Source organism: Strix aluco, chromosome 15, assembly GCF_031877795.1.
Source record: "Strix aluco isolate bStrAlu1 chromosome 15, bStrAlu1.hap1, whole genome shotgun sequence".
NCBI classification, from domain to species: Eukaryota; Metazoa; Chordata; class Aves; order Strigiformes; family Strigidae; genus Strix; species Strix aluco.
In genome coordinates this window covers 6,709,294-6,735,735 of record NC_133945.1, presented here as the reverse complement: position 1 = coordinate 6,735,735, position 26,442 = coordinate 6,709,294, and the positions used below count along the sequence as shown (strand labels likewise).

The 26,442-nt window shown below is 45.4% G+C and overlaps 1 protein-coding gene across 3 annotated transcripts in view; it reads left to right on the top strand.

The window, feature by feature from the left end:
• LMF1 (lipase maturation factor 1) overlaps positions 1-26,442 on the top strand; it is a 203,577-nt gene that overhangs the window by 34,208 nt on the left and 142,927 nt on the right. For all 3 annotated transcript variants that reach the window (XM_074840918.1, XM_074840919.1, XM_074840920.1), the window contains one exon: positions 25,453-25,601. In XM_074840918.1, the coding sequence (XP_074697019.1) occupies positions 25,453-25,601 (149 nt within the window). The remainder of the gene's footprint in view (positions 1-25,452; positions 25,602-26,442) is intronic.

The following is a 26,442-nucleotide window of genomic DNA, read 5'->3' as shown; positions in this document are numbered from 1 at the left end:
TCAGAGAAGCAGAGCTCCACCTGCCCAGGTCTGCTGCAGCGCTGGGTGCGCTCGGATTCAGGACCGATTTGGCGGTGAGATGGGACGGGGAGGTGCGTTGAGGGCAGGAGAGTGCATCTGCAGAGTTGTCATCCGTGTCCTACAGCCCAGATGAGTTTTTGAAAGGTAACTGGGCAGGTATGACCGCTCTGACCTTGCTCAGGTTGTGGATTAGCAAGAGGTTGCAGCGGTTGTATTGGATGTTGGGAGTTGTTGCTTCTCTCTCTTTTATTTGCTCCTATTTAATTGCACAAAAGCATGAATTTTCCCTCTGCCAAACTGGAGCAAAGCCTTTCAGCAAGGCTAACCTCGTACAATAGCCACAAAATTGTTCCTGTAAATACTGTACTATGGAGTTATTTTTTTCCTTTTGCTCTATTTTTAAAAACAAAACTCAGGCAATTGTTTGAAATAGCATTTGTTACGTGTTCAGGCAATTGCAGAGGACATCAGCTTTATTTTACGTCCTCACCTCATTTATGGGTTAGTACTGGTTTTGCTGCTTCTTAGTAGTACCTCCTGTCTGGCCGTAGGGCTCACCTACATGTTGCACCGTGTTGGGAGGATCTTGAGGGTGCTGCTGCGAGCTGCCGAGCAGGAATAATGGCACTTTGTTGTCCCTGCAATATTTGCCAGTTGTCATAAATGCCAAGAGTCAGCACAGCCCAAGCATAATCCACCTACTTGGTTTTACCTTTTAGAAAGCAGTCAGTTCTAGTGAGTGTGTCTTGTAAGCCAGAAGGCCAACATAAAAACAGAATACACCTCAAAAGTGGGAGATAGACAGTAAAGTTTCTTCTGATTTTTAGTGAGAAAGACAAGTTGGGGAGAATCCAGTGAAAACAATGGATTAGCTCCATGACAGTGCTGGCTTCAACAGGCTGACACTTCTCAGCAAGGCGCTATTTAAATTCATTGTGATATCGCCAGGCTTTTGATGGAAGGAGGATGAGAGATGGGCAGAGTTGTCTTCAAGGCATGCTTCGATCAAAAGTTCAAGTCTGGCATGGGAGAATGAGTTTTATTTTTATTTTTCTATTTTTCTGAAGTTAAATAAACCTTGATGTGCAGAATAACCCCTGAATAATAATAATAAACTGAAGGACATCCAAGGAACTGCTGGCGTTTTTATTTTCCATTAACCACACTGTCATTTCTAACGTGGATCTGATTTATCTATGTCTGGTTAACCATTCAGATGCCCTTTTTCTGACCTGATATATATCACATAAAAGTTTTGTGGCAGTAATATATAGAGGAAGATTACAGCTCTGAATGTAAAGTTTTGGAGCACCATTCTTGAGCATAGTGGGTCTTGGGTGTTCCTGAGGTATATGGTAGAATTACAAATTAAAGGATTGAGGTCTCGGGACTTGGCATCTCTTGGAGCTCTGAGGAAGGTTGGTGGGACTATGGGCCCTTTTTTAAGGAACCAACTCTATTGGGATTCTTCATCCTTCTTTTATTCTGGATTTGATCTGGAGTTCGGAAGTTTGAGTGGAAGTCTGTAGATTTTGGATGCTTTCCATCAGGAATGTTTGATGAGCAGAAATGCACTGCAGTTTGAGTCAGGTTAAATGGTCTAGATCTTTTGTCTTTTTTAATCAGTCATAGGATTTAAAAAGCTCTTTGTCTGGAGAATCATCAGCAGATCTGCACTGTACCCTGAATATCTGTGCAGAATCCCAGTTGCTCAAATGCAGATGTGGAGGGAGCAGTAACACCATTGCAATGGAGACAAGATTTTGGAAGGAGGAAGAACACTTTAATATTCCTGCTCATTTGTATCTGGTACTAATTTCTTTTGGCCGTGCATTAAAAAAACCCAGTATTAATCCATTGACTTGACCAATAAAATAAAGGGCTGGTTTCAGGACATGTATCGCAGCATTCTCTCATCTGTTCTTACTGTCTCGTTTTTCTTGCTGGGAGGAGGAGTAGTGGTGTGGATTTTTTTTTTTCCCTTCTTTTAAGTTGTTGTCTTAAGGGTATTTATTTGACTGTTTGATGCTACTGAGGCTAGAGAGGTTAATCTATTTATGCTGGCAGAATCCCTTTTTGAAGCCTCTGTGTTTTCTCACAAGTCGTATTTTGAAGTTTATTGCATTTTCTGTGTTCACTCCATGTTAAACACTGGTAGAAGTACTGGCATTGGGTAATGGAGTGAGAGCCAGAGGTCAAGTTTGATCTTCCTCTAAGGCCAGACTCCTTGATCTCTCCGGAGCGGGGAACAAGCTGTCACTCTTCACTGTCTTTGCAGAAATTGATGTAAAAGTGAGTGACCACATGAATGGAGCCGTCTATGGATGTCTTCTTAAACTTCCTTTGTCCAAAAATGTCATTTCCTTGAAATAGAGATTATTTGGGGGAATGCACCAGTTTAAACAGATTTCTGGATCAGAAAAATGAAGTCAGCATTTTTTGAAATTGTAGAACCTTTTTGTCTTGCCGTCTTTAAATTAGAAAAAAGTGTGTTGTAGTTCAGAGAGATTTAGTGTATAGAAATTTAAACATCAGTTGCACTTATTATAGCAAAAAGTGCTTGTGTTAGTGTGTTTGTGCATGTGAGTGAACGGGCTGATTTGTGTGAAGGAAATGAGTAATGACTTAGCGTCATTTAAAACCCGTATCTTTGTAAACTTAATGGGATTTGACAGTGTTCTTGAGCATCATCTGAACTTCAGATTCTGGGTAAAATCATTCCAAGAGCGAAAGTGCAAAATCTGAAATAGAAGAGAGGGCGTGTGGAGAAAAGTGTGCACTGAGCTGTTGAATTGTGTTGAGTTGGTGTCTCAAAGATTCCACATCAGGGAGCTTGGGCCTTGGAGCTGCCAATTTTCTTACTATCCCCAAAGCATCTTGTTTGACTCTAAGGAATTTACTGCAGCAACTGGGAGTTGAAATGTCTTGTGTGTTCTTATATGATTTGTGGCATCTTTGCACAGAATTCGAAGCTGATGCATCTGCTTCCTACTGAGCCCCGTGCACTTCAGTACGCTCCCTGGATGCCCTTATTTTCTTAAATACTATACTAGCACTTGAGTATTACAGTTTTACGTTATCACTTTTGATTTAAGGAGAATGCTACCTAGCCAAGTACTTCTGACCGCCTCTTCATTGCGTCCACCATGTTCTCTTAAACTCTTAAAAAATTTGATTCATTTATTTATTTTAAGTCTAGTGAAATAATTTTCTCATGGGTTTCTTTTCCGTTTCTAAACTGGGTAAAACCGCAGTGTTAAGCCATCCTCTTCCCAGTCGTATATAGGAAGTGAGCGTGAGCCAAGGTACATATTTTATGTTAGTCAGAAGAGATAAGTGTCAGGATTTCAAAGTAAATTCCACCCTGCAATTTCCAGTGCTGAAATCTCTGCTGTACCTTGGCTCTTGTGCCTTGATTCCAAACAGTTGGTGCTTTTATTGCAACTGTCTCGTATTTTTGTATTCTTTTGTATGGGGGGGTGTCTACACGCATGCCAAAATTATCTGTCCGAGTCATAATCCCTCCAGGAAAACCCTTGAGTGGCAGGAAACCTGCAGGTAGCGAAGCTGGAGAGGGTGCTGGCCCGCGAGCTGAGGGTGTGCCCGCCGGGAGGGGAAGAGGAAGGCGCACGATGCCGTGCTTTATCGTCTCGGGAAGAGCAAAAGTGGCTCCTCTCGGTGCTCAGCAGAAGACTTAGTGCCTAGAGGCAGTGCTCCGTCCCCAGGGGTACGTACCTGTTGCGGGGAGAGGGCGGGCTGTGTTATAGGTGGGGAGGGAGATGAGCCTGGGGCCGTGCTCCCACTTGCCTGGTGCGTATTAACCGCATTTCCCTTGACATCAGATGGGGATAAAACTTTCCCCAAGGTGCTTCCAGACCTTTATGTAAAGCTGCTACATAAGAGTGAGAAGTTGCTGCTCGGTGAAGGCACAGTGCCTAAAATAACAGTGTTTTAGTAGTGGGATTTTGAGTTCTATCCTATGCTTTCAGGCTATTAGGTGATTAAACCTCCATTAAAAGTGGACTAAACAGCTCAGGGTTTTAGCGGAGCAGGTAGCTGAGGTGTGGAGGTTTATGAGGTTACTTCTTGATTTCCCATTTATTATGAACATTTACCAGGGAGGAGATAAGGGGTAATTTTCCATTTTGCTTCATGCTTGTCTGAGCCATGTTGGGCTGTGTCCAATTCAGCAACTAACCTCAAGCTCAGCTGGAAGATCTGCAGGATGGAGCCCTTTGCTCCTGTGAGTAGGAAGGACAGCAGGCTAGGGTTTGAGCTGTGCAGCCTGAGCCTCTCAGCAAGGATTGCTCAACCGCCCTGGAGCTGGCTTGGGGCTGGCCGCCTTGCTGCGTGGGCAGGCTGGGCTGCGACCCGCCTGCCGAAGCCCGTGCAGCTTCCAGGGATGGGTGGGAGACGGCAAAAGCAGGAATAGGTCCTGCAGCTCCAGGCTGGTCGGCTGTCAGCACCCAGCCACTGGCCTTCTGCAGATATGGACGTTTTTCCTCTGCAAAGGAGGGGTTGGGGCTGGCGTGGGGTGACTGCACTTGCACGCAGTGGAGATCTGCCTGGGAGCTGAGGGGAAAAGTCATCCTGCAGAGCTCCAAAAATAGGGTGGTACTTCTGTGTGGGAGGGGTGAAAGGAGAGAGCAAAGATGATCCCCCCCAAAAAAGAGCGAGGGGCGAATAAACAAGCGATGCAATAAGGAGTGAGCAATCTGGGTGCAGGGTAGGGAGGAGATGTCAGGAAGGCTCCTCTGGGGGAAAGGAGCAATGGGAAAGGTGAAGGATGAGGGGTAGAAACCGATGGGGAAATCGTTCTTGTCCCTTGTTTCGGATTGCTGAGGTAATGTTGTTATTTTTGAATAGAGAGCTGGAGCGCATGGCAGAGCTCAGTTCCCCCGTGTGATGTCTCTGCTCGGCCTCACAGCTGCAGGAGGAAGGCTGTCAGCGACGGGAGCGACGGGCTGCTCTAGCTGCGGGACGGCCCTTTGCTATCGCCAGTTGTCACAAGGGCAAATGCTGCCCAGATTTATATATTTTTTTTTTTTTAATGCAGTTTGGTAAACACAAGGGCCAGATTCTAGGCGTAAATCTGGAATAGCATCAGCGCAGTTGGATCTGCCCAGCTGGGCTGGATATCTCGCCTGGGGGAAGGCATTGCACAGAGCTGGTGTGCTGGGCTGCTCCGCTCTGCTTGGAGACACTGAAAAATTACCAGAGGGACAGGGAAGGGCAGCAAGGGGGAAGGAGATGCTGGGGAGGTGTTCAAGGGGTAACACAGAGATGTAGCTCTTCCAGTCTATCCTGCATTTTGCTAAGCTTTAAAATGCCACTTTTTGTCCTTTGTATTTAGCTGATAAATGTGTTATGTTCTCACTTATATGGCTTACTTCTTAATATGACCTCCTCTGGCTTAGTCATCTTTTAAAAGAGATGCCCGATAGCTAATGGCCAGGGAGAAGAGGAGGAGGATGCTTTAAAGCCAAAATTCAGTGCTTTAATGCAACGCTTTAAATCTGAGCTTCAGAAAATCCAGCTATCGGAATTGATTACATTGAAATGTGTGTGCCTTCATCCCAAGGCTTCAGCAGGAGATTAACCCCGTGCCCTGGGCCCGTTGGGGAAATGCCCAGGTGATGCTGGCGCTGAGCAGCCCCAAATCCCAGCCACGGGGCCCTGATGTCACATGGCTCTGCCCGGGGTGGGTGCTGGCACAGAGCAGCATCACTCCGTGCCGATTTCCACACTCGTGCAGATCTGTGGGCACGGCACGGAGATCTTTGTCCTAAAAGGCTCCAGGATTTACAGCTGTGTTGGTTGTCAAGCCCCTGGGAAGGGAGTTGGACGGCTTTCAGTGCTCAGAGCTGTCTTGCCTGTGTCCTTGCTGCAGAGCACGTGAGGTTCAAGCTGAAGTGTCAGTTGGGCTTTAAAATTTACCCCCAGATACAGGAGTGAACCAGACCTCGGAGCAAAGATAAATCCACATGCTTGGGGGGTTTCTCGTGGGCTGCTGGGTCTTGCGATCAGTGCTGCAGCTCCTGTGTCGTGATACAGCACGGCTCATCGTATCAAATCCTTGCTCACATTTTGCAGTGCTGTGTCAGCCCTACAGTGTAGCTCAGACAGGGATTTTATTTATTTATTTATTTATTCTAAAAGAAAGTCACTTGATGCATCTATTTCAGTCTACAGGAATATGGAGAGCTCTGAGATCTGCGCAGTGAAAATGGTATATAGATAGTTAAGCAGCGGAATTTGGCCAAGACTTTCTGGCACACAGCTTGGATAGTTAGAATAATTTATTATAATATTTTCCCATCTGTTTGTTATTATTAAATATGAAGTACTGATGTTGCACAATTTTACCTTTTGGATTTATGTCCAGAAGAAATCGGTGTACATTTTTATTGAATACCTTTTAACTCTAACTTATGGTTACAAACAGCATTTTGAACTTCTTTACCCTTTGTGAGTTTAAAGTAAAATTAAATTTAAAAACTCCTGACACATGCCACTCTTTAAGGGTCAGCACTTTCTCTTTGGAAAATTATCCTGTACATGAATATCTTTCTCAAGTGTTTTATTTCACTTCTAAATCCTGGGTTGCCAGCAGCTTCTTTTCCTGCTCGGGTTGTCCGTGAAGGAAGGCAGTCAGTTTTGCAGTTGTGTCACTGGCCGTGCACACACGGAAGGCAAAATACTCTGTATTTATACCAGCACCAGGTATAAAACTGCTGTGAACTAAAAGGTTTGTGTGATTGCCAGAAAATAACTCCTGCTCCAGAACTGCTGATACCGCTGCCTGGAACTGCTGCAGCCAGGGCCGAAGGGAGCTGCAGGTATCTGATTGGTTTTGTCACACGTGCCCCTTCTCAGGGCCACCCTCTGTAATGGAAATAACTCTGTAGATCAACAAGCATCTCCAGAAATTCCAGGTAATTGCTAAAAACCCCCCTCCCTGCAGATGCGTCAGTTGGGAGAGGATCAGGGCTCTTCTTTTGAAACAAAGCACTTTTTCACTCCTTTCGGTCCAGAGGCTTGCTATGCTCAGTTCTCTGCATTTCCAAATTTCTAGATACTTCAAAAAATGTTTTATCTTTGATATCTGTACTTATCCTCCCATGTAGTCATTTAGATGGGACATTGTGTCATGCTAAAAAGCTGTTGATCTCTTTTAAGTGGCTTTCTAGACCAACTGAGCAGTACTACATTTATTAGAGGGAAGAGTAAATTTTTGTATGGAAGTTTGCTGCACATGGTAACATTTAAAAATTGGCTGTTTTATAAAGTAATTATTTTCACAAATAACGCAGATATTTTAGAATTGCTTTTCGTTCCCTTACCGTGTTTCAAATGACTTTTAAATAGAACATATTTTTTTCCCTTCCATCCAGGGCTTTATTGGTGTGAGCATACCGCGGCCTCAGGTGTATGATAAATCACTGGAGTAAGCGGTGCTGGTGTTCAGGCAACCTTCACACGTGTTTCCAGTTACTGAATTTCAGCCCCCAGCTTTACTGACAAGTTTCCCATTAATGATTGAAAGTTTGCATCAAAGACTGGATGGTTATTTCTATCGATAAAAAGAACATATTCTTTGAGCGACTGTTTTGGAGGTGTTTTCATTCACTTGCAATTTCAGTATTAAAGCAGCTGCAGGATATTTTCCCTGGCTTTCCTGCAGTATTGATAACTATTTGTGTAGAAAATCCCGAAGTGGTACCTGCTATTTTGCATTTCCAGGTTGGCTTTCCGTTGCTGAATGCTTAACGAACTACACGCTCCCTTGCTGGATCACTCTTTGTTCTGGGGCACATGCGTTTTCAGCCTGAATTAATAACAATGTAGAGTGAGGACAGAAAAGCTAGTGATTAATTCATATGGTTCATTTTATGCACTGAAGTCATTTGGATTTCTTACAGCGGGGAGAGCCGAGCGGGTGTATGAGTCTTGTGGTATTGGGACATATGTGAATAGCTGTTTAATATCAGTTGTCACTATCCTGTGTGATTTTTTTTTTTTTTAATGTGGTTGATTTCAGCGGTTTATATAAAAACATAAAAAGCTGCTTCTTCAAATTAGAAGCAAAAATTCTAATTATATGCTACAGAATATGCTCGCAAGTGAATTTGATGTCACACGCATGGGAAACCCACCACCCAGGTTGCCGGCAGCAGAACCGTGGCTGGCTGCTTCGTGGCGCTGGGGCAGCGAGGGGCAAAGGAAAATCTTGCTCTGCGCCGTGTTATGTTATCATTAAACCACTGAATCCTTCCAACTGGCAGCTTCTCAGCAGAACTTGGGGAATGGTAATATTTGTGGGAAAACATGCTGCTTTTCTTCTCCCTTCCTTTCTTTACCAGGAAGGGGCTTCATGGCATTTGCAACTGGGCTGGAGAAGGGGGATCGTTCTGGACTTGGCTGTAGGTGTTTGCTGGGACACCCAACCCTGTGTCTTTCTTCCGAAAGCCGTGATGCAGATCTGTCAGAGGGGCAAGGGAGCTATTTTGTTGGGGTGACCTGAATCGGGACTCTGACCGGAGGTTGCCCGAGCATCAGGCCATCTTTGCTGGGGAAGTGGCTCTGCAGACCCTTTGCTCAGCACTGCTGGGTTTTCACACCTCACTGGTGGGCTGTGCAAACCCCGCCAGCCCGCAACTGGTGGCCAGGCCGTAGTTATCCAGGCTTCCTTTCATGACAAAGCTTGAGTGAGCAGCTTTCATGCTGCTGCATCCTTAGGAACCGATACTGAATATCTGTGGTCACAAACAGAGCAAAATTCCTGCTCTAAACTTCTCCAAAAGTTAATTTGCAATTGGTTTTGATTTTGTAGCAGAAGTGATAATTAATAAATAGTTATTAAGAGCTCTAGGAAGTAGGGAAAGGGCTAGGGATTTTAAAAATGCATTCCTGGAAGAAACAGCCTTGCCAGCTAAACTGTTGGACAATTTAAAACGAAAGATTCCATCCTCTGAGCGTGGTGGTGGGGTTTCTTGTTTGTTTGTTTTTGTTGTTGTGGTTTTTTGTTTTTTCTAATGACCTCCTGGCTAGAGGAGAGGAAAGACTGGACTGGATTTAGGGTTGTCTTTATTGCTGTGTTTTGTTACTGACTATGGGACATAGATGTGAAGAAACAGAATTGCAAGGCTTAAAATATTAGCTGTGGCTTCATCATGTTGCTGTGTCACGAGCTTCAGGATTCCTCCATAGCTCACTCCGGCCCTATAGATGCAGTAACAGTTGTCCAGACCCTGTAGCTGGAGGGGGTGCAATACCCTGGGACAGAAATAATTAGTGTGCTTAATTCCCTGTCAAGGGAAATTTGTTTGATGGATGGGGCAGAAAACAAGAAACGAAGAGCCCCGCAGTTCTAAACCTGCCGGTGCCACCACCGGTGCCTCGGGAGTGGGTCAGGAGCAGGTCTGTGTCGCTGTGGTACCTGAGTTAGAGTGCAAAGCCACCACCTAGCCTGGAGGACACGGGAGAGCTGGTAAACTGAGGCCCGAAGCAGGTCGTGGAAGACAGGAAGCTTCCCGCAGAGCGTGCGGCACGTGTTTAGTCTTGCATAGTCATTTCTGCAGAGTGCAATTATGTAGTTACTTTGCCTTGGGTAAATATAGATTTCAGCTAGCACGAGTTTGAAGTGGATGTTGTAATTTTGGGAACATATATCTGTTTTAATTTCCTCTCCAAGATTTTCTTGATCGCTCCCTTGATACTTCTCCCATCAAATTACTCTCTTGACAGTTGAACGTGACAGCTCAGGTCTCTCAAGAACATTTGCCTCTGTCCCAGATGAATTTGGGCTTGGAAACTGCGTCGGAGGGGACAGGTGAGGACGGGTGGGCAGAACAGCCGTTTCTGTATGCAAAGTGCAAGCAAAAGGGGAAAATGAAGCGTTTGCCCACGACTGTCTTTAGGCACCAAACTTGCCAGTTTTAGGGCTGGGGTGCGTGGCCGCTCTCCTGCCCGCGGGGCACAGCCCGAGCTCTGGCGCTCGTGGGGTGCTGGATGCTCAGCCCTCCCACCCCAGGACGTGGGCTCGGGAGGGAGCTGAGCACGGGGCTGTCGCCCAAACTCCTGGATAACTCAGTCGGGGGAAGGATTTGTCCCAGGGTTGGGTGACCGGTGCCACCGTCGGAGCAGCGCCGTGTGGGGTCTGTGTGCCCGGGGCTGAGCCATCCTACCTTGGGTGGTGTCCCTGGGCTAACAATGGGCCGAGTTACCAGGGGAAAACTCCTCATTTAGGTGAATTACCAAAAACTGTTAAACGGCAGTTCTTAAACCTTCACAATTAGATGGTGTCTCCGAGCCCTTTGGCTCACCTTTCCTGAGTATCTCTAAAGAAACACTCATATTGACCCAGGCAGGCAGTTACTATTTTTTTAATCATTGTACTCTGCTTTACTAGCATGTTTTACAAATTGTTTCTTACCTGTATAATTCTGTTTAGCTGGATTTAGCAAAACAGTGTGAAAAAAAGGAAACACAAGGCGTATAGTATTGTGTCTGCAATGATTCAGGAGGAGTTAAGGGGCAATGCTGCAATACTGTTCAACCTACTGTGGTCATTACGAACCCTAATAGCTGCCAACCATGTGTTGCTCATGTTTATTCGTGAGCAACGAGTCTGTGTTCAGACTCAGGGCCCCACCTTTGCTGAAGATCTAAATAATAGTTTTGTGGGGGTTTTTAAGAGTATAAAAATAATATCTAAGTTGCCATTTTTGCCAGGTTTGATGTTGAATGCTGCCTCCTTGGAAGCCAAGTGTGGCTCTTCAAGGAGTTTCCTTTCAGGAAAATATTTTTGGAGGAATATTTTTGTTTTTACATTTTGTTAGCACATAATGATATTGACTGTTCAATAGTAGGCAACCACTCTGCAAAACAGCCAGAAAACAAAGAAAAATGTATATTCTTTTCCAAGTGTTGGGGAAGATGAGGCAAAGTAGAAGTAATTTATCCCAGCTGGCATTCTCAACCATAGAATGAATGCGTAATGTTTTCCAAAAAATAGGGTGGCTCATAACTTCCAGGAATCAAGAACCTTGATTTTCTTCAGGTAATATTAACACTAATCAGTCTCATAGAAGATGTGCAGTTAATGTCAGTTAACTGTGGCTGTGTCATTAACAGCATACTGGGTCTAGTAGTTCTTAAATTTATTTAATGAAGTCCTTGGATATGTGCAGAACTTCCACTGATGGATATCAGAGCTAAGGTACAGGTCCTCCTAATGAGGAGGTGTATGTGCAAACACATATAAAGTGGTCTGTTTTCCTCTAGTTTCAATGTTTTCAAGAAAATAAAAAGGGTACTGAGGAATTCATGCTCATGCAGAAAAAACTCAACATTGGAAGTCTCCTTGTTACGCCTGTAGTAATAAATTTTGGGTTTGTTTTGGAAGTTTTTCTCCTCTACTTCCCTTATCTTTTTTCTTTGTTGCTGCATCTTTGTGCTGGAGCCCATCCTGCTGCCCGTGGTCCCTGTCCCACCGTCCCTTCTGCAGAATCAGCGGCCAGGGGAGCAGAGGGCTGGTGGCCGGTGGCCACCACAGCCCCGCACTGGGCACAGCCTCCCTGCGTGCTGCCCGCAGAGTCCCATTGCACTCGCTGGGCTTTTGGCAAGATCTTTTCAAGGTGCATCAAGGTTAAGATCCGTTTTCAGGCACAGGAAATAAAAGGACCTAGAAATGGAAATTTATCGTGCCCTTCAGGCGATTGGGAGTTAAATATTTGGAATATATTAATACTAACTACTCTGTGTTGCTAGGTTCTAATTTCCGCCGAAGGGAAGCACGTTCATATTTATTTTAAACCAATAAAGCAAACCCAGGTCATTGCTGTGGATGCTTTGCTCGGGCAGGAGGGTGACACCTGTGGGGGTTCAAGCAGTGGGAGCCACCCGGGTGCCCCGTTGCCGCTGTTATCAGCACTAGCACCCACCTGGACAAAACTGGGGGGGCTCTGGGGTTGAACAGCAGGTCTTGGGGTCACATCCACGGGCCCATGTTGGGGGCAGTGGCAGGCACCCCGTGCCCACCGGGGCTGAGCATCCCTAACCCCACCGGACAGCTGGGGGGGCACCAGAGCCCTTCGCTGTGTCCCACCCTTGTCCCACGGCTGTCCCCGACCCCAAAACACACGATTCGGCCGTGTCTCCTCTCCGGACTTGCAACCCGGCTGCTGTTACTGAGGCTTCCTTATTTTTACAAAGTGGATTTCAGAGTTTCTTTTAAAACCATCATAAACAGTTAAAACAACTAAACCACAGCTGTCAAAATAAATAACCCTGCTTTGTGTTGCTTTATCTTTTTGTTTTCTTACCACTCTGAAACTTGCTTATTCCTAAAAATGGAATCCACAGTAATTCTCACAGCTGCTCGTTCGGATTAATAAGGGTGTCTGTCTCCAGCTCCTGCCAGTGTCTGAGGTTTTCAAGTTTAACAAGTAATATATCTATACATGTGGCAAAGAAACATAGTGAATAGCATATTAATAAGAGCAACACTTACTGAATGCCACATCTGGCTGTTCCTCAACGTAAACCTGATTTATATTTACCTTTTTTTATCAGCAAGTCTAAATTTATATTTGAGGTGCATATTAGAGTTGGGTATTTACTCCGGTTATTTTGTAGGTCGTAAGCTGAGTTTCTGTGTGCTTGTGTTTGACACGGGTGGAAGCTGCTCTGGATGACTGCTGTGCATCCATGTTTTGTAGAGGGAGTAAAATAGTAGGACAGGCTGAGAAAAGAGCTTAAAGAAATGACCTGAGATCTTAAGGCTCTTATAATTATTTCTCTCTCCTCTCAGTGTATCCCGGTGAAGACTGATGAGTAATTTGATCATGATGGGGAATTTTTATGGCAGAGGGAAGAGAAAAGGTAAAATTAGGGCAATGTTTGGGGCTGCCTTATGGAAAAAAAAAAAAAATAAAAGCTAAAACTTTATGGGTTTGACATGCTACTTAATAAATGTAACTGTTTCTGGGGGGATGGGGTGAAGAGGTCGTCATCTGAAATCTTGACATCAGGCCTATAGTATTTTTTAATTAGCCATTCTCTGTTTAAGATGAAAATGGCAGGTGGCTGAGCACGGCGCTGCGTCCTGTGCTGGCTGCATCCTCCTTCCCTCTCTGCCTCTGAAACCCATTAAGGAATTGGCTTTAAAGGTGTCCAAAGGACACTTTTGGCTTTTTTTCAAAATAAGTAATGATGGGAAGAACACCAGCTCCTACAGTGGGTGGGTTTTGTTTCTGCTGCTTTGGTAAATTGTCCTTGGTATGTGGCAGCAGAGTCGCTAGGGTAGGTTGGTCATGTTGAATGTTTAATGTTTCCTGCAGACTGATTGATCATCTGAACAGTTGCTTACAGATCCATTTGCTGTCGCTGGAAATAATTATGTTGAAGTCTTCCTGATTTCTTTTATAGTTTATAATTTTTAATGCATTGTATGTTAGTTTAGTTGTTTAGGCACTGAATTAAATGATTGCTGATCTAGTTCATCTCTTTCTTTGTATCAGCAGGGAGATTTCAGGACTCAGAAGACTTGGCACATAGTTCAGGTCTCTGACCATCAGCATTTCTGCCTGTTTGTGTGTTTGCTCATCTCATTGTACTGTGCAGGGAGAGAACTACTTCCTAACGCAGTTGACTTATTGGCATTTGTCCCATAATTACCGAAAAACTGCTGTTTCCTCCTACGTATCCACCAGATCTCTTTAAAATCAGATGGGTTTTGAAAGCAACTTTTTGATTTCCTGAGATCTGCATTTGGTCTTCCTTCCTCCTGCTCCCCCTTTCTTCCTTTGTTCTTGGAGGTTAAAGCTGTGGGTGTTGAGGTCCCATTAGTCATTTTGGCCACTTCTGAGCTCATCATGTTTAAAAATGTCTGGATTAAACCATTCCTGAATCACAGCAGATTTACATCGCCGAAGCTTGGTTAGAGTTAGCTGAGTTACTTCTGAGCGATGTAGCTGAATAGAGAGTCTTGTTTACTTCTGCTGGGATGGAGGGGATGTCCTAAAGGACACAGCAGTATCAATTTTCTTATTTAACTGTAGTCCTGAAACATAGACTTCGTTCCAGAGAGAGCAAATCCCCTTTTAGAATCAGAAAATTCATATTATAGGTTCTGTAGTGGTTTTCTCATGCTGTCTTGTATAAATAGCATCCTGCTTTTTTTTTTGTTTGTTTGGGTTTTGGGTTATTTTAAGGTTTTGAGTGTAAAAGATGGTGCAAGAATGTAACTGAAAGCTCCACGTGTGGATGAAGGAGTTTGCCACCACCGAAGGAAATGGGCCCTGCAGTCCTCTCCCTCCTGATGGCTGTTGGCTCAAGCGCTGTTGCTGTTTCCTTGGGTGAGCGTGGTCGGTGAGGTCGAGCTGTGGGAACATTGCCTCTCCCCAGGCTCCTGCTCCATGCCTGGTGCTCAGGGCTGATGGTGCCTCCTGGGCGTTTGGAGTGTGCGTTCTGTAGGCACCTGGAGATGGGTCGTGTATAACTGCGTGGGGATGAGCGTGTTTCGTGCTGAGTGGTGGGACCATGACCATGGCTGGTGTCTCTGGCCCCTGCACTGCCAAGAACAGCCCATCGGAAACCAATGTGCTGTGTTGGCTACCTAATATGCAATATTGTGCTCTCCTTCTTGGGGACTCTTTTTTACTACTAGGACTTGTATTTCCACTCCTGCACCAGGACAGCCTTTCACATTCAACCTAGAGGTTGGCCATAACCTGCTCGTGGTCTTCTCACATCTCATTGTTGAGATTGTACCTTTGTCATCGCCCCTGTGGTCCTGCAGCTGTTGGGGTGTTGGATGGGTATATCTGTCTTGATGTTAACGAACCACGCAGCCTTTTTTTCCCTAAATATACAAGCTGTACTTTAAAGGCACTGCGTTCAGGAAAAAATTAGGGAGGCAGAGAAAATTTTTAATGAGTGGTCCACTTCAAACTGATGGGGAAGCCCGATGCAGGAGTCATCCCTCGGTGAGTATTTATCATCTGCAAATGTTGATGCTAAAACATGTGCTTGCATGAGGCTAAAATGTGATCTCCCAAGGGCAATGGGAATCTCACATGATACAGCAGGAAAAATTTGTCTAATATGCTTTTTATTTCGAGACTTGCTTTCTGTCTGCTAGCAAAATAGCTTGCCAGGTGCCTTCATGGTATTGGTTTTAATTTGTTCTTGCTTGAAGTGTACAAGGGGGGAATGATAGTTTTGAAATGGTGAAGAAAGCGGGCTGGTTGAGCTGTTAGGCTCAATGTTGCCATGCTAACCATGTTAACAGCTGCTAATGGTTTCTTAAGCTGCCAAAGCAGCCTGAAGATAGATTTAACACCCAACAGACACCTGTTTTTAGCAATTTAGCTCTGCAGGCACATGGCACAGTACTGCAGGGGTCCTGTCCATAAAGAACAGATAAAATGTGTTCAACAGGTTGCTTGAGAAGGTGGAAATTGCTGGCTTTTTACTTCATAGTGGGGCTTTTTCGGTGGAGAGTAAGGAGGAAAAGCACAGTAAGAAGGAATGTAACCTGGAGGAGACAAGCACCAAAGGGATTTTTTTGGTATTTCAAACTCAGCTCTGTCTTCCAAAGCCCTTGGTGACTTTCCCTCAGTCAGGGGACCCTCATGTCCTTGGTTGCAGCATCTTCCCAAGGTTCACAGGGCTTTGCAGGTGGAAATAAGGTCCCACTTCTCCCAGATGCTTGGAGGCTCCGAGAGAGTCCACCTGTAGCAAGGCCAAGTTGCAAGATGACCTTCCCAGGAGTTTTCACCCCAAGGCAGTGTCAGAGCCCCCACTGACTAATCCCAGCATGACGTTATGTTTCCTGAATGAGCTCATTTCCACTGGTTTTCTCCCCACCTCTTCTCTTGGTGCAGTTTATGCCCTGTGACCACGCAGACTGCAGTGGCCACCAAAGCTGTGCAGAGGGCCATCCCCCAGAGTAGCAGGGGGAGGCCCTGATGAGAGAGGCCAGATGAGCTGGGTAGAGTGTGTGTTGTATGCAACAGCAATGGCCTTCTGGTGTATCTTGGTTGTGTTGGGGTAGACTTGAACTTCTGACCCAGTCAGTCCCATATCAGCTGTTGACCAGTGCTGGAGGAAAACATAGATTTCCCTGGGAAAGAGGGCTGGAAGCTGAGGTTCGTGTCTCTAAGGCTTTCAGAGCTACCATTCCAAGCTCCTGAAGCTTTGCTTGACCATTTGTTGCAATAAAGGGGCTCTGAGAGCTTTCAGCTGCTGAATCGCTGTTGGGTGCGTGGAAGGAAGGTGCTGCAAACACCGGCGCAGGATTTCTGTGTAGACCTCCCTGCAGAGAACAGCGCTGCGTTTGCAGAGCTCTGTTCAGACCACTCCGGGCTGAGCAAATGGGATGTTTTTACGTGAGGTGGATTTCAGGCTTTTCCTCTCACATAGCAGGAACGTGTATAATAACTACCAATTCCTGAACAAACCCTGACTGTTCAGGTTTGGTAGGAGAGAGTTCAATTTTTGCCTTTCTTGTCCTTTGGGTATGTCCAGGTTTTTGCTTATTTTCTTTTAAGCCAAAACCTCCTGATTCTGTGCACTTGGCTGTGCCACCATGTATTCTTTTCATCTGATCAGTGTGGGTTTCCAGAGAGAAAACTCACCACAAAACTGGCTTTTAGTCATATCATGGACTTCAAAGCGATCAGTACAGAAAGGATAATTGCAAAGAAAATCCCTTCCAGGTTATAATTATTTGTCTCAGGAACCGGAGTTCCTTAGTGATGATACATATTTTCCCTTTTGTTTTCCTAGTGCCATGGGAACCTGGCAGTAGATGGTTGCTGCTGGTATGTGCAGTGTATACCTGAACCTCTGCACAGGGGAACGGAGGAATCACGATACTGAATTCAAACCAGTGATCCATCGAGACTGGCTTCCAGCAGCACCAGAGCCAGCTGCTTCAAAGGAGAACAGAGAGCTCCGCAGTAGGCAGGTTATCAGTTTCGCAGGGAAAGCTTCTCTCCAACCACTCCCATCAGCCAAGGATTGTTCTCTGCCTTCAGGCTTTTTTGTTTCAAGCCTTTAAAGCTGCTTTCTTTTCTTCTGCTGAGAATTGATTGAGTGGGAACACGCTGCGGTGCCCTAATGCAACGTGTAGCAGTGATACTAAACGGATCGTATCACCTGGTTGTGGTGGCATCACTTGTCCTTGGCCTCTGCTTTTGTTCTGCATCTGTTCCTGGCTCTGTTGGAGCTGCTGAATCTCATTTCACAGTCAGTCCCTTCCATTGCTTCCCATTTCAGTTATGAAGTTCTCTGTGTTGCATGTGGTCTGTGGACTGGTGCAGGATGCCCAGCTATTTTTTGTCCCCCTGTCTTTGTGGCCAGCCTAAATCTTGCTGATCTTTGTCTAAATTTATTGAGGTGAGTATGGAGGAGCTGTTAAACCTGCCTTGGAGTCCAGCACCAACCTCGGCCATGCCTGCAGGAGGACAGTGGGGAAACCCTGGGAAGCCACTGTCATCTCTTGGCCATGAACACTCCTGATGCTCGTTCCCCTCTGCTCACCAAGAGCTGTGGCACAGGTCTTGTGGCTGTTGGCCCTGTGAAGGTTTTGAGGGATGGTTTGAGACGTTGAGAAGTCCAGTGAGTAAGCAGCAGCTGCTGTGGTTACACGTCTCGAGACAGCACACCCCTTGCTGCTGAGGCCCATGCTCACATCTTCTCCTTGCCTTGGTGGCCATGCTTGAGAGATGCTGGGGCCCCTGAGTTCATACGAACACAGATGAAATTATTTTCATTACTTTAGAACAGAGTAATTAAATACAGTATATACTGATCCCTCAAAATGACAGCCGCCCACAGAGCTAAAAACAGGAAATCCATTAACTTCATTATTTAAAAAATAAAATAAAAATCCTCCCAACTGATTCTTCTGTCACTTAAAGTTCTGCATGGAAGGAGGGCTAATTTAACGCTGCATTAACTCACTGTTATCACCCTCCTGTTACCTAAGTAGTTTCTAATGACTACCCTGGAGAGCACTTGGAAGCTTTTAAAAGTTTTTATGCTAAATTTTTTTTTCTGTGTGGTTTATACTTTAAGAACAAAAGTTATTGATAACATTTTTCCAAATCTTCCAACAACATCAAAAACTGTTCTGTTGGCTGCAGAAATGTGAAGTATCACCAGTGTCTTATCTCTTTGGCAGACGAGAAATTTGAAACATTTAATATAGGTGGTGGTTGGGGGAAATGGATATGGCAGAGTTGGACTGCGGGAAGCTGGTTCAGATCTTGGGCTCGTTGGTGTTTGTGGCCGCAGCGTGTCCTGGGGTGGGAGTAGAGGAGTGGGGTTATTTGCTCTTGCCCAGAGCAAGATGCCAGAGGGGACTCGGTCCTTCAGCCCTCTGAGCTTTGGCTTTCAGAGCTCTGAAAAGACTCGAGACCCCGTGGGACAGGCGGCTTGTGAGATGTGTCTCTTTGTTCTGGGATCCGTAAGTGAAAGGCACCACCGAATTGAGAGGCAATAAATCATTGTCTTTGCTCATTGTTTTTTCCTCAGAGCTGTGGTGGACCGATTTCTTCCTTTTTTTAAGCATCTCTCCTTCTTTCTCTGTCCTGGTTCAGATGTGTTTCTGAGGTCAGCAGCTGTTGCACTCAGGATTTTGGGGGTTTTTTTGGGCTGACCTCAGAACGAAACATTCTTGTTGCTCTGCAGTATTTTCAAGTCTTAAAGTTGAAACTTTCTGCTTTATATCAGTTGAAAAGAGCACTTTGCTGTGCTCCTAAGGTGTATGCAATGCTAATGCCCAGGCTTAAACTCACCCCCGATTGAAGACCTAACTTATTTCAAAGTTAAGCCTTGCATGCATGCTCTGCCTGTTGATGGAGGAGATTCAGAACTGCTCTCTGACATTATTAACAGGGTTTTCGTGTTTACAGGCTGACTGTGTGACTGCTGAGAGACCTGGTCTTTCCATTAGGAATCGCCAGGAATCCTGTCCATTGGGAGCCCTGGGAAACTTTTTAAACTTGACACAAACCCGAACATTTCTTGTATGCGCTCTTTGTGCCTCTATTTTTTTATTGATATTTAGAAAGCTAGAGTGAGGGGAGTGAGTCTGTCCCCCTGATAGGTTTGTTGTCCTTTTGGAAAAGGATAAAACAGTGGAAAAAAGGCAAAAAGGGGCAATGTTGCAGGGGAAGGAAGCTGCTGGTGATGCCTCGTGGAGCGCCCAGTACTTCTGGGGTGCAGAGCAGAGCCGATCACGGTCTGAACTTGAGTTAAAGCGATTCACTGAACATCCCCTGCTTTCCAAGGGATTCCTTCTGCTGCAGTCGAAGCTGTTTGCGTCTAGCTGTTGCTCTGCTTAAGCCTGACATGGCACAGCAGCAGACCGGTCCTGATCGCTTGGGTTTTTAGTGTCACCTTCGTCACCGTGCCGCTCCTGCCTGGCTTCCGCTGCCCCAGGGCTGGCCGGCGAGCCCACTCCCCTGGCCCTTGTCTTTAGCGGGGACGAAAAACCAGCATGTTTCAACAGGTGGTAGCTGAGACATGTGAAACTCCCGCATGAAAGCCAAACCCAGTTGAAACTGGTGATAATTTTGCCATGGGTCTTAGTGTGACCAGTATTTCATGCTGGAGATAAAAAAGGTATTTGTAGTTAGCTGGCAGGCGCAGTATTTTAATTTGCTAGAAGACGTGTTAGCAAGACACTTTAAAACCATGCAGCTCTTTTTAGGATAGTTAGGAGATTTGCTTTCCTTTGAGGAGGTTGTTGCTATGAATGATGAAAGTTTTCATGATTTACAGAGTATTTTGTTTAAAAAAATATTTAAAAGTAAGGGGAAAGCAGAAACATTTATTTTCCGTGGACTCTTTTTTTTAATTATTATTATTTTAGGTTTGGGTTTTTTTTTTTTTGAGATTTATCTTTCATAGTTGGAAAAGAGGGCTAGGTCTGGCCTAACTGTTCTCCTTTAAGGCAATATGTGCTTGTTAAAAGAAGTATTGATATGTCAGTATGGTTCTGAGCACTTTGTAACGTGATCTGCATTTCTGCAAGCAGGAGATGAGTACGGCCGGCCGGGTGAAGGAGGGGAGACCCTGACGGGGAAGGTGATAGGGAGGAGCAGTGGGTGCCAAAGCAAAGAGCAGCCGGTGCCCGTGGCAGCATGCCGGCGGGTAAACAATTACTGAGCATCTTGCTCGCTGCCGGACAGGGGTCTGTTTGCGTCGGTTGAACCGCACGTGGTAGGTGCGACGAGCGTTGGCAGACTAAAGTCCTCGGTCAGAGTATCCTGTAGTCATCAGCGTAACTCATGCTATTTTCAACAGGTGTTTTAGCGCTATGGCTGAAATTATATCATCCTAAATTTCAGGGAGGTAGGGAGGAGAGGCTCAGGAGCAGTTAATCTAATTCCAGGGTTAGTCAGTCCGTATTGGGTGTCTGTCTTGCTCTGGCTGCTGGGGTGCCTGACACACAATATTTGCAGGCAGACAGCTGCGCTGCCGGGCACGGGCTGCGGAGACCCAGCTCTGAAATCCGTGGACGTAGTCGAAGCATTTGTCTGTGCCGTGCAAACATGCTCTCTATAAATTTTATGTGTAGATATGTATATACAAAGAGAGATAGTTTGCCACTTCACCTTATCCTGTATTTTAGGAAGGGGAATGAATAAAAATAATTTATCCAGAGTGTTTTCTACCATAGCTAGATGCGGGTTTGATTTTGAGCAGATGATTTTTTTATTTTTTTTTTTTTCAGAAAAATAATTGAAAATGAGAAACTTCGTTATCTTTGGAGCTGACTATTTTGTATTTAGTTCTGAAGGCTTTCTGCCCTTCTATGCCTCGTTGCTTTCTCCCTGCCTGTCCATGCAAACGGAAGACTGGTTTGGGATGCGGGAGGGCTGAAGGTGCAGCATGCAGGGCTGGGTGGGAGGGGATTGCACTGTCTTTCCTCTAGCCATGGACAAGCTGTGGTACCTTGGCTGTTTTTTTCATCAGATGTTTGATGGTAAATAATAAAGATAAAAATTGGAAACCTTAATGATACAATGCTGTATAAGCTGTACTCCATTAGAAATAATACCCTCTATAGGGAGCCATAATGGGGCTGCTTTGCACTTTTTTGGAGACCATTCATACCAAACTGACTTTTTTTTTTAATGTTAAGCACCAGTAATGTTTTCTACAGCGCATGGGATGTTCCTGCCAACACGTATGGTCTCTGCCGAAGGACTCGGTGAGGCAGCGCGGTGCCGGCTTTAATAGTTCCTCTTCCGAGTAGCAAATGGTTTTAGACTATAGAGATCACTTGATGTTGAGCTAAATGTCCTAGCTGAAAATTTAAACTGTTGGTTTATATAATTTTAAAGAAGAAAAACATTTGAAAACCCTAAAAGGAATATGGGAAAGCTTTTGTTGGTTTTCTTTTTGCTTCCTCCCCTGACCTGTCTTTCCTGCCTCCCCCGGCACATCCTCCCCACTTCGCCTCCTCCCCTGCCCCAGCAGAGACCTCTAGAAAATGCCAAACTATGGATTTTGCCGCATCAAGTTCAGAGCATGTAACAAACATTCGAAACGCGTGTGGGGCAAGTGCAGCCGCCATTGGCAGTTTATTTTATTTCAATTTTTTTTTTTCCCAAAAAAACCCTCCCCGTGGCTCCCTCTCCGGCTGCGCAGGAGATAACAATGGGGCGCTTTGTGCTGCTCTGCAGCTGCTGAAATTTGACTAGATCCAACTGAAGAAAACAGGAGCAGGTGGGTCAACAACGTGACCCTTTCGTTCCCAGCAGTATCAGTGTGCGCCAGGGCCACAGGGACCGGGGTGAAGGTGAGCCCCGAGTTTAGCCCCGGCAATAAGGATGTGTTGGTTGGCGCGTTGAGGAGGGGAGCTGCCTTTCTGAGATAGCCCTGATGCCTCTAAAGATCACAGGGTTTGCTGCCATTTATAAAATGGGTTCTCCAAAAATGCTAGAATGGGGAAACGTCGCTGTACGTATTAAGCTTCGTGAGAGGGAAGAGATCTTCACTCCATTACCGGTGCTTTGATTCCCGCTAGTTTCTCGGTTTGTGTGATGCTCTGTGGCTGCCCCGTGAGCTCCCGATGCCCAGTGCCTGCCCTCCCCTCCCACAGCCCCAGAGTGGGAAATAATTTAATTCCCCCTCTAGGTCCTGCCAGGTCACGGAGATGACTTCCTTCATGTCTTATGTTTTTGCAGTGGTAGAACTGTCCTAAAAAATGTTGAGGGTTGGAATTTCTGCAGCTTGGAGGAGGGTTCAGTGCGTGGTTTCCATGTTTGGTGGAGATGGAGGATGTGGATGTTAGATTCCTTTGCCAAACACATCCCATCAATCCTGCCCACTTGATAGCACAAGGAGGAGGATAAGGATACGGAGAAAAATGCTGTTATTACTTAGCTGCATGGGTCAGCTAAGTACCAATTGTTACTAAGGTCTTCCCTGCCAAGGTGTGGTGACTTGGTTGATTCCTTGTAGGTGTCACGGTTCATTTGGGCTTTGTGAGCTTCAGAAGTGGTCTTAAAGGGTGGCAGTGCTCAAACTTCAGCAGTGTGGGGCAGACACATGGTTACAGCCCCGAACCTGTCTAAGATTGCAAGGGATTTTGAGTCTGAGGCTTTTAAGGGGTAGATATGAACAACTGTTTCTAAGTCAGCAGTTCGAAACGCAAGGTTTCTGTTGATGGATCTTGTAATCTTCCTTTCTAATATCAATTTACAATAAAGTGAATGTGATATGGAGCAGAGCTCCCCCCTTCTGTGCTGTACTGTGGATACAGTTGTGATGTTCAACAACGTGTTCACATCCTTGAAAGTCTTCATGATTTAGCTGTAATTTTTAGTAGAAAATGTGACAAACGCATCTCGGATAATCCTACCATCACAAACGCTTGCTTTGCTTATGGGGTAGGATCAAGCATCAAGGCTTAACTGTTTGCAGATGATGGAGCCTGTAAGAGGACTAACAAGGTAGACTCAGGATGAGATCTGTGCTCACTGGGGAAAGGGAAGGCGGTGACAGCTTTGGCAGTGGGTTGGGAGCAGGGAGGCTGCTGCAGGGAAGGGTCCAGGGTGAAGAGCTGCTCAGGGTGGAAGGAGGGTGGATGGGGGCTGGAGAAGGAGCTTCTGCTGCCAAGGGCAGGGTGTGTAACTGTTTGGGTGACGTGTGCGAGTCCGGAAAATTGATCTGCATGACCACATTACTATCTGCGGAGACTCAGTCCACCAGGAAGAGGGTTGTTAATAAATCAGAGGCTCTCTGTGCATATCTGCATCTTAAACTTGGTTTTTAGCAGGAACTTGCTGTGATTTGCTATGAAGGTCAGTAGCAGAGCAAAGTACAGCACAGCACTTCATCTGCACGAGCAAATTTGCCTGTTGCTGTCGATGGGTGCAGAGCAGCTGGAGCTGGACAGGATTTAGCTGCAAGCTGAGGAAGTTTAGACAGAGACTTCTGAAACGGTGCTGTGACCGCAGTTTGTCCTTGGCTGCACTTGCAGTTAAACCCTGTTTGGTGCCGGTTTAGCTGCACCCGCTGCCAGCCCCCGTTGTCAGCAGTGGGTAATTTAAGAGGTTTCTCCCAACAGCTGGCAGCACTGCTTGCTCTGGTCCCCCCCTCCCGCCGCGGCACTGAGCTGTCCCCCTTGCTGGCACGGTTCGCAGCGGATTATGCTGTTGGACTCGCAGCCGGGTGGTGGTGATGGTGCCAGGATTCAAACTTGTCGTTTTGGAACAAGAAGCACAGGTGCAGGCTGAACTCATGATCCTTGGAGGCCAGCACATACCGGGAAGGCTTCGGGTTCGCTTGGGACACACGCGCGCTCACGCACGCGTCCCTGGGTGCTGGGTGCGCGCTCGTGTAACCCATTTAACGCCCCAAAAATATGTCCCGTGGGATGGCGCGGTCCTTTCGTGCCCTGTCCCTCCACGCATGCAAACACCTCCCTAGGAGTTCGGTTTAAAAATAAAATTAAAAAAAAAATGCCAGCATGTCCTGCTCGGTGAGAGGCGATGCTGCTCTCGGAGGGAAGTGCGTACGTAGGGATCGAAAGGCCGTTTGGAGACGTAGAGGCGCTTGCCTTCCTGCTCAGCCGTCCAGCCAGGATCCTATACGTCTGCAGGGGAACACAGTGATTAACATATGAAAACGCTGATAACAGTGGGATTCTTGTGCAGGCAGAAACGAAGGAGATATACTACCATTTTGGTGCCAGTTAGACCCATAACTGCTATTTGTGGCTGGGTTTAGTAACAATTAACCTTTCACATTTTGTATTAGCCATTGCTTTGCTGGTGCAGCTGCTTTTATAACAATATACTTCGCTTCTCCTCTCAGAAGTGCTAATTTTGGCAGTTGGGGTATCTGTTCTAGAAACCACAGGATGTATGGAGGGAGAATGGAGATTTTTTTTTTTTTTTTCAATAGTTGTTTGACAGAAATATTTGAATGTAAGAGTGTGTAATTGAAGGTAGGACAAAGTTGGAGTAATTTGTTTTTGGCATCAGTATATTGTTACTTAAAAACATGGTGGAGTTGGACTTCACCTGTCAAAACAGAACTGCTGTGTTCTGGCTCTTCCGGAATAATCATTTCAATATTTTTGTTCTATGCTGTGCTGGAAAAAGAAAATGCAAAATGCAGATTTGCATGAAGTAGGTCATAGTCTGCCCTCTCCAAAGCGCCCGGTATCGCAGGTAACAGGTTCACTGTGTGGTTACAAGGCTGTGCTTTGATCTAGGCTCTACTGGGATTCAGTCTAGAGTAATTTCGCTAAATCTGTCAATGTGTAAAACTGGCTTGAGGGACAATTTGGACTTTTTTCATTATGACTTTCCTTTAAAATTAAAAATTCAAAGCTTCTGGTTTGCACATTAATGTTGGTGATGAATAAGACTTAATGTGATTTTAATCATTGTCTTTTGAAGATAAAGACTGCCCCGTTTTGGCACAAATCCAGCACAGTCAGCGGGACGGTTTGCAATCGCTCGGTTGGTCCATGGTCTGCAGGAATCAGCAACACTGATCAGTTGTGTGCTTGGGTCACCTTGTGAATTCCCAGGGCACTTAAATCACATTTTCCTTTGCTTCATAGATGTTCTTATTTTTTTCTCTTGCTTCACACTGCATAAAATAACCGTGTAAACAACAGAAGTGTCAGTGTGCACACTTGGAGAACACCACAACCCAATGCACCAAATGCAGATGCACATCATTCACATCATCAGCTTAAAGCATCTGAATTCCCAGCATGAGATGTGTGTGTTAGGACAGAGTTGGTACCTAAGTCCACCCAAGTTAAGCTTAAAAAGCATTACAAGTTATTTTTTTTCTTCTTGGGTGCTTAAAATTTGTGAAAGGGTAACTTAGAGGACTTGCACAATAACTATTTTCTTTTTCATTTCTCATGTGTTGGCACTACAGGATGGGAATCACAGCTCCTGGAAACAGGGTTCCTGGGGATATTCCTCTGCCCGCTCTGGACCCTCTCCCGCCTGCCCCGGCACACGCCTCCTTCCAGCATCATCATCTGGAGCTTTCGGTGGCTGATTTTCAGGATCATGCTTGGAGCGGTAAGTGGGACTTCACCTTTTTGCTTTTTTGAGGTGACAGCAAAAGAAGTGTCTCATCCTAGCAGAAAACCTGCCCCTGGTCCAACACATTGGAGTCCTCTGGTGTAGGAATTTTTCTGGTTACAAGGAAGGAACATGTAGCAGGAAATGCTTCGTGCTCTGGTTTGCAGAATCTTTCAACTTATTATTGGTATTTATTTTAAGGAGGACAAACATGGGAGTAATAATATCTGTGTTGGTATGTTGGTGCTGCTCTTGTGATTGGCACTTGAAAAGGAATAAAAGTGAAGTTTGAGGCTTGGGCATTGTTGCTTTTTGATAAGATGGTTGGTAATCCAATGGGTAATTCCCAGGAACCAGGAGCTTTACCCTGTTATTTTTTCTTTGTGTGCGCTTTGCTGAAATGTCATTCTCTGCTCCGTGTTTTCAAAGAGAACAATTGCTGCATTACTGTCCCTGTGCCAGTGGAATTTCCCAAGTAGCTTTTAAAAGAATCCATCAGGAACTGACACATCTTTGTTAAAATAAAGGTGTGGCAGGGGCGTTATCCTGTCATTTCGATCCGCATTGTGGATATTGCTAAATATCCCAAAACTTTAAGCTAAGGATCATCACTGTAGAAAGAGATTGCAGGTGGATGGACATTCCTGTGTCCATTTGCTCTAAAATCCTCTCTCGCTCCAGCTCTTAAAGTGCTTGAACGTGTAGTCAAGCTCAGTAAGCTCTTAATTATCCTCCCACTGTTAAAAAATAAAAGAAATGAAAGACAAAACTTTTTTTTTTTACGTTAACCTTCCTATTACCTGTTTTCAAGACCACTTTGTTAGTGGAGAATGTGTTA